The sequence below is a fragment of the Phoca vitulina genome, unplaced genomic scaffold, assembly GCF_004348235.1.
Source record: "Phoca vitulina isolate PV1807 unplaced genomic scaffold, GSC_HSeal_1.0 scaffold24, whole genome shotgun sequence".
NCBI lineage: Eukaryota > Metazoa > Chordata > Mammalia > Carnivora > Phocidae > Phoca > Phoca vitulina.
Window position 1 is genome coordinate 18822886 of NW_022589727.1, and position 12395 is coordinate 18835280.

Below are 12395 nucleotides of genomic sequence, written 5' to 3' on the forward strand. Positions count from 1 at the left end.
ACAGGGCATGACAGTGAAAAAAAATACACACTCGGCTCTCAGCTATGCGTCAGTGCTTTCGGAACTGCTCCTGTGGGGTCTGTCTGCCCCAAAGCAGAGAACACAGCACCTCACTGAGCCTGCGGTCTGCCTGCCCACCCTCCCTCCTACCTCGGCCACCACTGCTACGCCAGTCTGCCCCAACCTCGTACCCGCAAACTGAGAATTCCAGAACCCACCTCATGAGCTTCTGGCGAAGATTAAATGAGCAAATGTATAAAAAGCCCTTAGCATGGCGCCTGACATACCATAAGCCTTATTTATGCTTCAGCTTATGTTCCTACCATTACTGTGTTCACACAGATGTGGGACTACCTAATCAGCGAATCCTAAGGAAATAGGCTCTTTTTCTCAAGTATCTTTATCTATGAATCAAGGCAGGAAAAAACAGTTTGACGAGTACAGTACTTGCTAAACAACCAGAGCAGTCTGCTTTAAGCAGGAGCTCTAGAAATCACTGTTAATGATTCTACTGTCAACTTGGAAGTATAAGCCTGATGGCGTGCAAAATGACCCCAAATGAGCCCACACCGGGAGACCATGTACCAAACAAAACTGCAAAGTCACCAGACCTGTACTTAAAAAAACAAAAACAAAAACAAAAAAACCTCAAATTTTAAAAAATTGAATGGAGAATCATTATTCAGATAGGAGCTCTAAAAGCAGCTGATTGTCGGTGGATGGAAAGTGTGAACAGCATGCCTCATTCATAAACTCCTCATTCAACCAGACTTAACAGCTTCCACATTAGCAAAATTGACAAGGATGAGAATGGAGTGTGCAGGATCTTTGGAGAGTCTAGTCAAACCTCCACACTGTATGAACTGAGACCTGGGGCAGGCTGAGTGATGGGCCTGTGGCCGTGACATCCAGGACAGCTCACTTCTGTCTCTACCCCCTCCCCTCACTACCTAGGGCAAACCGCTGCAGTGTGGGTCAGCAAGGGGGGTCCCGCGGGGATGGTGCTTTACCCAATTCTCTCAACGTGCCAGGCGTTATAGAGAATCCCCACCCCACCCCACCCCCAAGAAGTTCACAAGGGGCCAGACCACCTTCTATATCCTCAGAAGTCAATGGTGAGGCTGGAAAATCTTTCTCCGCTTCTCCAAGACCTCATACTTCTAAGTCTTGATTAAGAGCTGCTGTCTCTGGGGAGCACTCCCTGATCCCTGAGTTCCCTGAGCACCTTACTCTGTGCTCCAGTTGCACACTGCCGAGGACTCACTTCATTGTTTGTTCTTGCATCTGATGGTCAGTGTCTTTATTAGCTGGTTCGTGGTCTCCTACCCTCAGAGGGTGACGAGTCAAGAGACATTTTCATGTTCACCACTGTATGCCTACTGCTTAGAACAGTGCCTGGCACATAGTAGATTTGACAGGGTCTGTGGGAGAATGAGTGAATCCTGCTGTGCGGTAGTAGTGCCTGAATTTCTACTCAGGAGGCAGGCAGGGGTGGCAATATCCTTGGGAGGGGATGGAGACTTACACAGCAAGCTCTTGGCTTTTACTGCCAATAGCAGATACAATATAAATGTGGGCATTGATAAAGATCTGGGGGCAGTTAAAGCACTCCGTAGCACTTCTCTGGGACTCCCAAGTTGTGCTGGTTTGGTTGTTTACATGTCTGGCTTCCAGCTCGATAATAAGCTCCTGAAGAGTGGGTCTTACTCATCCCTATACCCTCCCAGCCTCCATCAAGGCCTTGTACCCATAGGAGCAGAAGAAACGCATGAGTAAGTGAACGAATAAATAGTAAAACCTCTCCTGAGACTGGCCTGTCTGCTGTGGTCAACTGATGTCAGGAGCCCAAGTAAGTGCTCAGTTCAGTTTAAAACCAAGAACAAAGCTTTGGGGTCAGGGCCAGCCAAGACGTGAGAGCCAGACTTGGGAAGCTCCAGCGCAGCCGGAGAAGCCAGAAAACAGAGCCGGAAACAGATAAGGCCATCCTGATAGATGCTTTCCTCGTAAAAGAGGTTCAAGTACACACTGGATGAACTTCTGAGTTTCCTGTTTTTAAAACTTCCTTATGAAGTTGGAGCTGGACACCATTCCTTTTAGCAGGGGGGTTTACGCTTGTCTGGAATAATCAGGCGCCTGTGGCTCAGTCCACGTGCATAAGCACAACAGAAAAATGGCGACCAGAAACCACAAAGTCAACGGGCTAAGGTGGCTGGAGTACTGGGTTCTGGAGCTGCTGGTTCTGCTGGGCGTCCACCCCTGTGCCCGAGGGGCCCCAGCTATGAAGCAAGGAGGCCAGGCCACGTCATCTCTGAAATCCTTCCCACCCCTGCAATGCTAGGATTTGTGTCCCAGTCACACTGAGAACTCCAGCAGAAAGGTATTAGTTAATACAGGCATGAACTAAAGTACCGTAAAGTATGTATGTATATAATTTACCAGTATAAATACTTTAACTACTCGAGTATAGCGATTTCCCAATACTTAATAAAAACAATCCTAATTTTAAGTGGCAGTTATTCATGAATAGGATGTCTACTCATCAAAAAATTTACAAAGCAGAACTGCTTCTTCATCCTGCTGCTAAATTACAATATTTTGAATGATGTTCGTAGTTTCTTGTGTGAGTTCTTAAGCAGAATATACTACAGAAACAGGCATATTCTTTTCTCTGTCAGGCATTACAAAGGACCCGGTGTTTTTTTGTTACAGAAAATTAACCTTACTGCACCTTGGTTTCCTCATTTGTAAAGTTTGAAGGAGTAGAGTTTATTCATGTCAAAGATCTAAAGTTTATGCCCTGTGATCCCCCTAAACACACTTTGCTGCTTCCTCTGGGGCAAGCAGCAGGAGAGCTGAGCGAGCCGGCCACCCTCTGCCATCGCCCCTGTAACACACGGGGCCCTCCCAGAGGGAGTCAAGGAGACCCAGGCAGTGACGGCCACCCCTCTCCCCGCACCCTGGTGGCCAGCTAGCATTTCCTCCAGGTGTCAAAGATGGGGAGGACCACGCATTTCTAATAAGGATATCAAACAAAGATAGTCTGGGTGATCTCTTCCTGGGCAGTTTAAGTTAAAATGTGTTCCCATGAGCTCCGCGTAAAATGCAGTGATCTTCAAAGTTAACGACACCGGTAGTAACTTGCAATCCCCATCCTACAGAGGAACAAAAGTAGAGGCTCACAGAGGCGAGTGATTCACCCGAGCAGAAAACTACAAGTCTCCCAAGTTCCCCTCATCGATCCCCACATTGCGTTTACTTAAGAAATTGGGGTCCTTGGGGCGCCTGGGTGGCTCAGTCGTTAAGCATCTGCCTTTGGCTCAGGTCATGATCCCGGGGTCCTGGGATCGAGCCCCGCATCGGGCTCCCTGCTCTGCAGGAAGCCTGCTTCTCCCTCCCCCACTCCCCCTGCTTGTGTTCCCGCTCTCGCTGTGTCTCTCTCTGTCAAATAAATAAAATCTTAAGAAAAAAAAGAAATTTGGGGTCCTTGACAAGTTGGCCCCATCTACCTCTGTGCGAGGTGCTGTGCTGGACCTCGTATAGTCAGTCACCCTGTCTTAGTTCACCTCTGTGAAGCAGTTAAAATAAAAGCTCCATTTCACAGATGGCTTTCTGTGAATATGGAACTTGTTTTGCCTACTGGCCAGAGTGAGTCATGGAAAGTCCCAGGGCTGGACAGACTTGTGTTCAAATTCCCATTCTGGCCCAAAGGTGATGTTTGAGACCATAACTCTTGAGGATCAGTGGTCCTATCTATAAAATGGGGATAAGTACTTGGGTACCATAGTGAGGGGGCCCCAGAACTTGGAAATAAAGGCACCATTCCAGAATGAAACAAACATGAACAGTTCTAAGACAAAAGCACAGAGAAGTCAGATTATGTTACAGAAACCGAATGAGTTCTCAGCCAGGAAGAGTTGGCAGTCACCTGACCGAACATCTTTAGTCTTAATTAAAAGTGGTAATTAGTTGTATGTGAAATTTTAACATGTCTCCCCTTCTTGGTTTTAAGTTCCAGGAGACAGGAACCAGGCCCATCTTTATCCCAGCATCTAGTCACATAAAAGGACTCAATAAATGAACAAATGGACCATGGCCAAAGGAAGAATACATCAATCAGAAAGGTCAGCAAGGGAAGCCCAGAAAAATAGAAAAATAAGGCCAACCCCACAGTGGCCATCCAAGCTGGCCATGAGAGGACATACTTGCACACAGCCTTCCACGGCTGATTCAGATCTCCCTGGAAATGTGCTCACAGACTGGTCACACTGAAATAATCTGGGCCCTGGGGCGATTATTTGTGTAAGATTAATGAACCGGCCTTCTGGGTCACGCAGAGGTCTGTGAGCTGGTACCACCTAGTGTCCACAGGGAATAAGCCTGCTCTCAGGTGCAGCCAATCCTGGGACCACAGCAGGTTGGTAAGGTCACACAAGCCTCCTCATGAGGTCTCTTGTGGGCAGCTCTGCCGGCCACGCCCAGGTGATCATTGAACCCCTGACCTGAAGGGTTTGCTGTTACTTTTTCGAGAACGCCTACTTTGCAAGGCTGTTGTAAAGATGCAGGGAGTGAAAAGGACCAGCACAAAGTGTGTGCTCAATCAACAGTAAGATTACTGCTACTCTTTAAGGCACACGTCTAATAAATGACTGAGTCAGAATTCCATGAAGAAGATGATGTGCTACTTTCTGTTCGATGAAGCTTACGGTGTAGAGTACAAATAAGGACCGTGGTGAGTTGAACGGGTGCGAGTCTGACAGGTCTACGGTGGGGGGAGGGAAAGCCATGGTGAACAGGCATGACCAGGGGAGAGCTCGTGCAATATGGTGGAAGATGAATAAATGGTGAATCAGCACCAGGGGCCACACTGCCGTCCCTTGGGGCGATGGTCATGAGTGGGTAGTGTGTCATTGTCACAGTGTCTAGGGGGCAATTCCAGCATTTCGTTTGTAGAGGCCAGAGCCTACATCCCGCAAGATTCCTGGCATCCTATGGGGTGAGCTGTCCTACCCTAAATACCAGCAGCTCCCTGACAACAAACACCGGATGCAGTGACAGGTGAGGGGCAAGGATGCAAAGACTCAGAGGAGATGAACACAGAGTTTGGCATGGGGAGTAAAGGGGAGGCTCTGCAAGGACAGAGCCTCACTTACCTACTTTTCTTCAGAGCAAAAGGAAGGGCTTGTTGAGCTAGAGAAGTAAGCATTCCTTTGGCCTGTGGTGAATCACATAGGTCTGTTCCTGGTACCATTTTGCTTTGTTATTTGCTCCAGCTTGCTGGTCAGTTTCCAGCCCCAAGCCCAAGATGCAAGAGGCAGGACGTTCACATGGTTTGTTTTGATTCCTTTCTTCACCTACCTTTCTCCAAAAGTCGACATGGCCCTGAGGAATGGGGTGGGTCCCCGGATTGCTCTTGCTTTACAGTATTGGAAGAGGTGACAAAATGCACATTTGGAAACAGCAGGCCACATGGTGAGGACACACACACACACACACACACACACACACAAAATAACAAGGAAGCTTTCTGGCTGAAAAGAAAGTGGAGCTTTCTTTCTTTCAAATTTACAAGTACTGAATCTGCAGTGTCAAAGCAAGGCAAGTTCTTTGAAATGGGAAGGCCAACCACATTACGCACATGGTGTCACAACTTTTCACCCAGAGAACTATAAAGCAAGCATGCAGATACATACCCAACTTGGGCACTGTCACGATAGGGCAGCACTGAAAATATACTACAGAAGGATCTTCTGCCACTGATAAGGACTATTCTAAAAAATAAAAAAAAAAGAACAAACAACAAACAAACAAACTAAATGCAAAGACTGTTAAATTAAAAAAAAAGAAACAACTGTAGCAATTAAGCATTCATGGAATTCACAGCAATATTTGCACACTCCCGCGCCTCCTCTGACAGATGGTATTCTGTGCTCCTTGCAAAATGCAACCTCAGCGCAGCAGAAGTCCGCCGCCTCTCCTTACCCAAAGGTTAACATGCCAGACGCTGGCGAGGGTCTCTAAGGAGTACACACGAATCCTCTCTAGCGAGAGTTGTCGGCTGTGGGTTGCACAGCAGGATGGACAGACAGAGCCATGAGTCTGGGGCGCCCAGTGCTGCCAACAGTCATGCCACACTGGAACCATCCATTTCTCCTCTGCAGTGAACGATGCAAAAGCAATAGTGCCAGAAACCGTGAGCAAGAGACACTCAGATGCCATTGTGATCGTTGGGGTTTTTTTTTATATGCTGGCAGCATGTTAGGTTCTGAGAATAAATTAAGGGAACAATTACATAATCAGTCTTAGCCTCCATTCCTGCTATAAAGATACTACTGGAAACAGTTCTGCATGATGCTCTTATGCAATCAAAGGCCACTTAAGAAAACATAAAAAAAAAAAAAACAACTCTCAAAAGTACTTATCCTGGCATATGAAAATAACTTTTGCCAAAGAGAATTGCTGATAAAAAAAAAAGAGAAACAAGTGGAGGAGATTAAAAACCCAACATTCTTTAACACAGTAGCAATACACATCAGATTTTTCTTCAATAATCATGATGATAAAATCAGAGGGAAAAAAAACCTAATAACTGCATCAAGGTTTGGAGATTGTGACCTTATTTTTACAACTATGATATTAAATTGTCTACCTGCCCAGTATAAAGTTGGGTTCCTTGGCACGGCAAAGCAGGCCCTCTGTCTTCTGGCTCTTTCTGCTTCTCCGGTCTCAACGAACAGGACAAACCACCCCACCCCCACCCCAGCCACTCTATCATTCATCCATCCATGCTAAAGGACTTGCTGTCCCCTACCTTTAAAAGACCCTGCTGCCTGCTGTGCCCAACTTAGTATGCTTAGTGAATTCCTATTTATTCCTCCAAACCTAGCTCAGAAGTCATGGCCCCAGGAAGCATCTCCTCCCCCTTCACCAAGTTACTCATTCCCTTTTTGGATCCTTTCTCTCCGGCTCTTTATTTCCACTGCCAGAAGGACACCAATCACAAAGGGCTGCTCACCATTGCCTCCCTCCTCTTCCAGAGGGTGAGTCCAAGGGTGGGCCACATGGCAACCCCTCCATAAACAGTGTGGGCAATGCTGTGCTTCAGAGCAGGCCCTGAGTCCCCGTCACTGGGAAGGCAGGACCAGGGCTAACCGTTCATCCCACAGTGATTCATGTCGACAGTGGTTAACAGGTCCCAGCCTCAAATATCAGCTGTGTCATCTTTGTATGACCTTGCACCTCTTACTAACTCTTCTGAGCCTCAGTTTCCTCGACCAAAAGGACAGGATAAAATTACTAACTAGCCTATAGGAATGCTGTGAAGAGTAAATAAGTCTATACTGGGAAAGCCCTCAGAGCAATGCCTGGCAAATAATGACACTCAATAAATATTAACTAGTTTTACTGGGAACCGCCTTCTTGAGTTGAGGGAAGTTTTACCAGCATGGCTCCTGGATTCCGAACCTCTTCAGATCTCTGTGCTAAAACACACAGGCCTGCTAAGACGTCAAAGGTGTGCTCCAACGGCAGCTGAGGGATGACACGTGACTACAGATGTGTAACCCTCACACAGAGCTGTCTCTCCTCTCTCGAGGGAGAGGCTTCTCATCAGATACCACAGACCCAAACCCTGTCACTGCTGCAAGGACAAGAGTGCCACATCCAGAGTGGGCCACTAAGGCCTCAAGGGACAAGCGCTAAATAAATCATGAGCACACCACCTTGTTAAACACCAGCCAGCCTCCTTGGGCTCTCAGGGCAACCAGCAGCAGATTTAGACACTGGAATGCCTGTGTACGTTTACTTACGCAGACACAATAAGAGTCAATGCTAAGGATCCATCAGATGCCCAATTCTAAATGCTTCAACTGATGAAAGCAAGTTAAGTGACATGCCAAAGGGGACACACTAGCAGGTGAGACCAGTCGGGGATCTGAAGCCATGCTCTTAAGCACCATGTGCCCTGATGCTTTGCCGTTCTCTAAGACTTACTAGAAGAGTCTGCCCCTGTGGGTTGCCTGGGTATCCACGGACTTCCTGGACACCAAGCAGTCAGCCTTCATCCACATTCTCTAGGGTGGCTTTCCAGCCTGGCCTGCAGGTGACCAAGCTGGGAATAGGTGGGGCCAGAGGGTGACCCATCACAACCACCCTGACATGAGAGCTGCCGGTGCCTCATTCTCCTGCTCTGCTCAGCCTGAGCGCCTTCCCAGATGGAAGGACAGAGGTTCTCCAAATAAGCCCCACCAACCCCTGCCATCCACCCAGGAGAAAAGCCTAGAACTACTCATTCCTCGAGGCGCTCAACATCCAAGTCTCCTGCAACACAGAAGAAGGAATGTATCGAACAAACTCAAATGGCTTAGTGTTAGTGCGTTTTCTTCATTACTTAGTGCTAACGTGTGCTTCCTTCCCACACTGAATTTGTTTGGACATTTCCAATAGAACAAGAAAACAAGAGAACATAAATGCATGGGAAATTATTCTTTCCAAAGTTCCAACCACAATGTGCCTATTAACAAATGGGCTGCACTGTTCTCTAAACGAGTGCTCATCTGTGTGGTCCTCACCATTTAGGTCGAGAAGAGGCTGACAGCCTGAGTCTCATTCAGAAAAACGTTATTCTACTGCACAGGTCAAGTTTAACAACTATGAATATGGAATGTTTCCCACCAATCCAGTAGGGCTAGTCCTTTTCCGGTTGGCCATTCTCAAGCAGCCAGAGCGGGGAGGACATAAGTAAGAACACGGCATCTTTGGGTACTTCCCTTCCATTTCTGGGTGGAACCATCCTGTTGACTCCCACGTTATGCAGGGTTCAGAGGAGGAATCCAGAGCAGAGACCCGCCAGCAGTTCGACACAAGTCTGTGGCTGTTCAAGCTCTGGGGAGCTGGAAATAGCCAACAGAGCTCCTAAGAACACATCCAATGTGTTTCCCGAAGTAGCTCCAAATCCAGGAGGGGCTTCAGGCTTTAGCCAGAGCAGGCAAATATCAACAAGTGGCAAGCTCTTGCCTTCTATCTCCTCCACGAGCAACTCTGAGCAGTGTGAACCTAAAGAGAGGCCCATCGTGACCAGCTGCTGTGTCCCAAACCTGGAGGATTCCTGTGAATTTGCAGCTTTCCACTTTGTAAGTAATGGGGAAATATCCATCATCATGGTGACGCCCAAGAAAATCAGATTCGTTTGCCTTCTTCAAGGGCGTCTGTATTTGTGAAAGAATTAAATCAGATGGTAGTTGTCAAGAAGGACACAAGACAGCCACATTCCATTTCCAGGGGACTTCGGAAACTGGCTACCTCCATGTGTTCACCTCCAACCGCTGTAGTTATTTCTTGTATGCCCAAATTGCATGCAGAAAGCCCACATGATTTTCCCCTCTGTGACACTTAACACTTGACTTGGAGTCAAGGTGATCAGAAAGCATTACATAAAAGATTATAACTTCAAAAGAGGAATTAATTCCAGAGAGATAGGACTTTAAGGAATTAAAGATCACATTTCCATACAAACATCTGCCAGAGAAGGAAAAAACAGTAACAGCAACAAAACAAAGGAAAAAGCTCCCAGGGCTGCAGCCCACATGGGCAGAGCTGCTTCTGGATACACAATATTTTCCAAACCTCTCCAGGATGCATTAAGAGCACCATCTTTCTTCTTCACATAGCTTCAGTTCCTTGCTTAGAAAAGTGTTTCTGGGGCGCCTGGGTGGCTCAGTTGGTTAGGCGGCTGCCTTCAGCTCAGGTCATGATCCTGGAGTCCCTGGATCGAGTCCCGCATCGGGCTCCCTGCTCGGCAGGGAGCCTGCTTCTCCCTCTGACCCTCCCCCATCTCATGTGCTCTCTCTCTCTCTCTGTCTCAAATAAATAAATAAAATCTTTGAAAAAAAAAAGAAAAGTGTTTCTGGTATGAGGCAACTAGGGCTTCCGGCCACAAAGCTTCCAAAGGCACATAGTGCCTTGGAGATACTGGAGTGTTCCAAATAGCCAAGAGATGCACAAGGGCCCCATGGTTGACAGAGCATCACGGACCAGTCATTAAATCTGCTCTCAACCCCTTAGTTAGTCCAGAGCCAGGCAAGATCTCATGCCATCCTGGACCCTCAAGTGTTCCCTCCAATGCTGAAAACTGGCTTTCTGTTCTATTTCCACAACCCTGGGGCATCTTTTTTGGCTGTGAGAAAGTTCAATCTCTCCCAGGTAAAATAGTCCATGAGAGCAGAAATATGCTCTTAAGGACATAAAAACAAGCTACTAACGTCTAAAGTTAGAGCAAAGAAAATCATATTCGCAACAATGGTGGGTGAGCATGAACACAGCCCAGGGGTGTCCAGGAGTCTACGTTAGGTATTGGGCTTGCATGTATATTGCATTCCCCAATTCTGTAGTTCATTCCCTACATGACCAGGAAGAAAGAAAAAACACACCTGCAAATGTTGGTGTCAGGGGTTGAATCGTGATCCCCAAAAAACCATGTTGAAGTCCGTGACATCTGTGAATGTGGCCAGAAATATGGTCTTTGCAGATGTAATCAAGTTGGGATGCATTCATACTGAATTAGGATGGGCCTCAGACCCAGTGGCTGGATTTCATAAAGACAGACATCTGGAGACCCCCAGACACACACACGGGAAAGGCTGTGTGACAACAGACGCAGGGACTGGAGTAGCACAGCCAAGAGCCCGAGATGCCCGGGACTGCCAGCCACCCCCAGAAGCTGGACTAGGTGACAGATGATCCTTCTCTAGAGCCTTCAGAAGGCACAAGGCCCTGCTGACACCTGCCTGCTGACTTTTCGGCCTCCGGAGCAGTGAGCGCGCACACTTTTACTGTTTTAAGCCCCCTAGTCCCTGATGATTTGGAGGGAAGCCCTGGACAGTGAATCCGGCTGGCATTGGGTCACTTTGTTCCCATGGCTGTGCAGCGCTACACCCCTCCCGCGCAGGTCGGCTGCGCACTCGTGCACCGTGGCCGGGAGCGTGGAGAAACTAAAGCTGTTAAGATTGACGCCAGAAAACAAACGATTATTATGAAATCTCAGGACCAGAGCCTGCCAGGCCTTTCTCTTCCCAGCCCCCTCCCCCCACAACTGCTTCCTCCTCCCACGGTATTTTATTACAAGCTGCGGGGGGGGGGGGGGGGGGGGGGCTTAACCCCCCCCCCCTGCTTTCTGAAGGGCTGGCAATACATAGCAGATGAATGAAAATTAAAACAAAATCAAGATGTTCTTGTTTCCTCTATTTAAACTCTTATTAGCCCTGGGGGTGGGGGATGCTCTTCCTCCTAGGAACACTCACCCCTGCATGTGCGTAGTTGGGAGGAGGGCAAGAGCAGACCACCCGTGGACATTCCAAGCCTGCTCCTCACAAAGCGCTCTGTCCCTTGCATCCTGGAGTGGGATGAAGACAATCTCCCAATTCTGGGAGTGGGAGGAAGGAAGGAGCCTGTGCAGAAGAGGGACTAGAAGCCTGAGCAAGAGGTAGGGCTGAGGCCCGGGGCAGGTGTTTGGAATCCGGGCTGGGTCCTAGCGGAGGAGTGGAATTCCAATTCCCTGAGAACAGGGAACACAGAGCCCAGGATGAAGGGAGACATGACCGTCGCAGGGATGTGTCAGGCTCCCAGGCAGTCAGAGTGAGGGGAAGTGGGGGACACAGAGCTGGCCTGAGTTAGATGGGAGAAAGCATCTGAGTAGCCCACAAACACAAGACGGTGGTATTAGCATCAGTGGCTATGTTCGTCTACTTATCACAACTGCTCACACCACCCCCATGTTCACAGCCATCCCGGGACTGCCAATACCGCTACCATGGCCAGGCCGTCACCGCCGGCTTACGGGGGCCTACCTTACCCTACAGCGTAGGGAGTGGTTGGAGGACCCCTGAGAAACAACTGTGTGTGATCTGCCTCTCCTCCCTCTCCCTTCACAAATACTTTCTGAGCACTTACTCTGTGCCAGACCTTGGGGATGTGATGACGGATGACAAAGATGAGAGCTCCATCCTCACAAAGCTTGTGGTGGAGGGAGTGGCCTGACTGGGAAATAAGAGGTTGCTATCCATGGGACAGCTAACCTGGCCTGAGGGAGGCAAGGTGGGCTTCCTGGAGGAAGTGACACCTAAGCTAAGCCCTGATGGATAAGGGGCAAGGAGAAGATAAGCTGGCAGAGGGATTGCATGAGTCAAGGCTGAGAGGAAAAAGAGCAGAAGGCCTACTGGAGGAACTGAGTATGCAAGAAAACTCTGCTGACCTCACGTGCCTGATCCACCAGGGTCTCCACACCCCTCTGTGAGTCACTTTGACCAACACGCACAGCACGCTCAAAGCTCGGGCTTGGAGGCTGTTCACTAGAATACCCACACTGAGCTGTACACTTACTAAGAGTCACTTATGTCCATCCC

General features: G+C 48.4%; 1 protein-coding gene across 3 annotated transcripts in view; it reads right to left on the bottom strand.

The window, feature by feature from the left end:
• CABLES1 (Cdk5 and Abl enzyme substrate 1) overlaps positions 1–12395 on the bottom strand; it is a 113479-nt gene that overhangs the window by 37196 nt on the left and 63888 nt on the right. For 2 of the 3 annotated variants that reach the window (XM_032421377.1, XM_032421378.1), the window contains exon 4: positions 5691–5768. In XM_032421377.1, coding sequence (XP_032277268.1) covers positions 5691–5768 — 78 coding nt within the window. Of the gene's footprint in view, positions 1–5690; positions 5769–5979; positions 9746–12395 lie in introns of those variants that run through there. The other variant, XM_032421379.1, reaches the window with a different exon arrangement.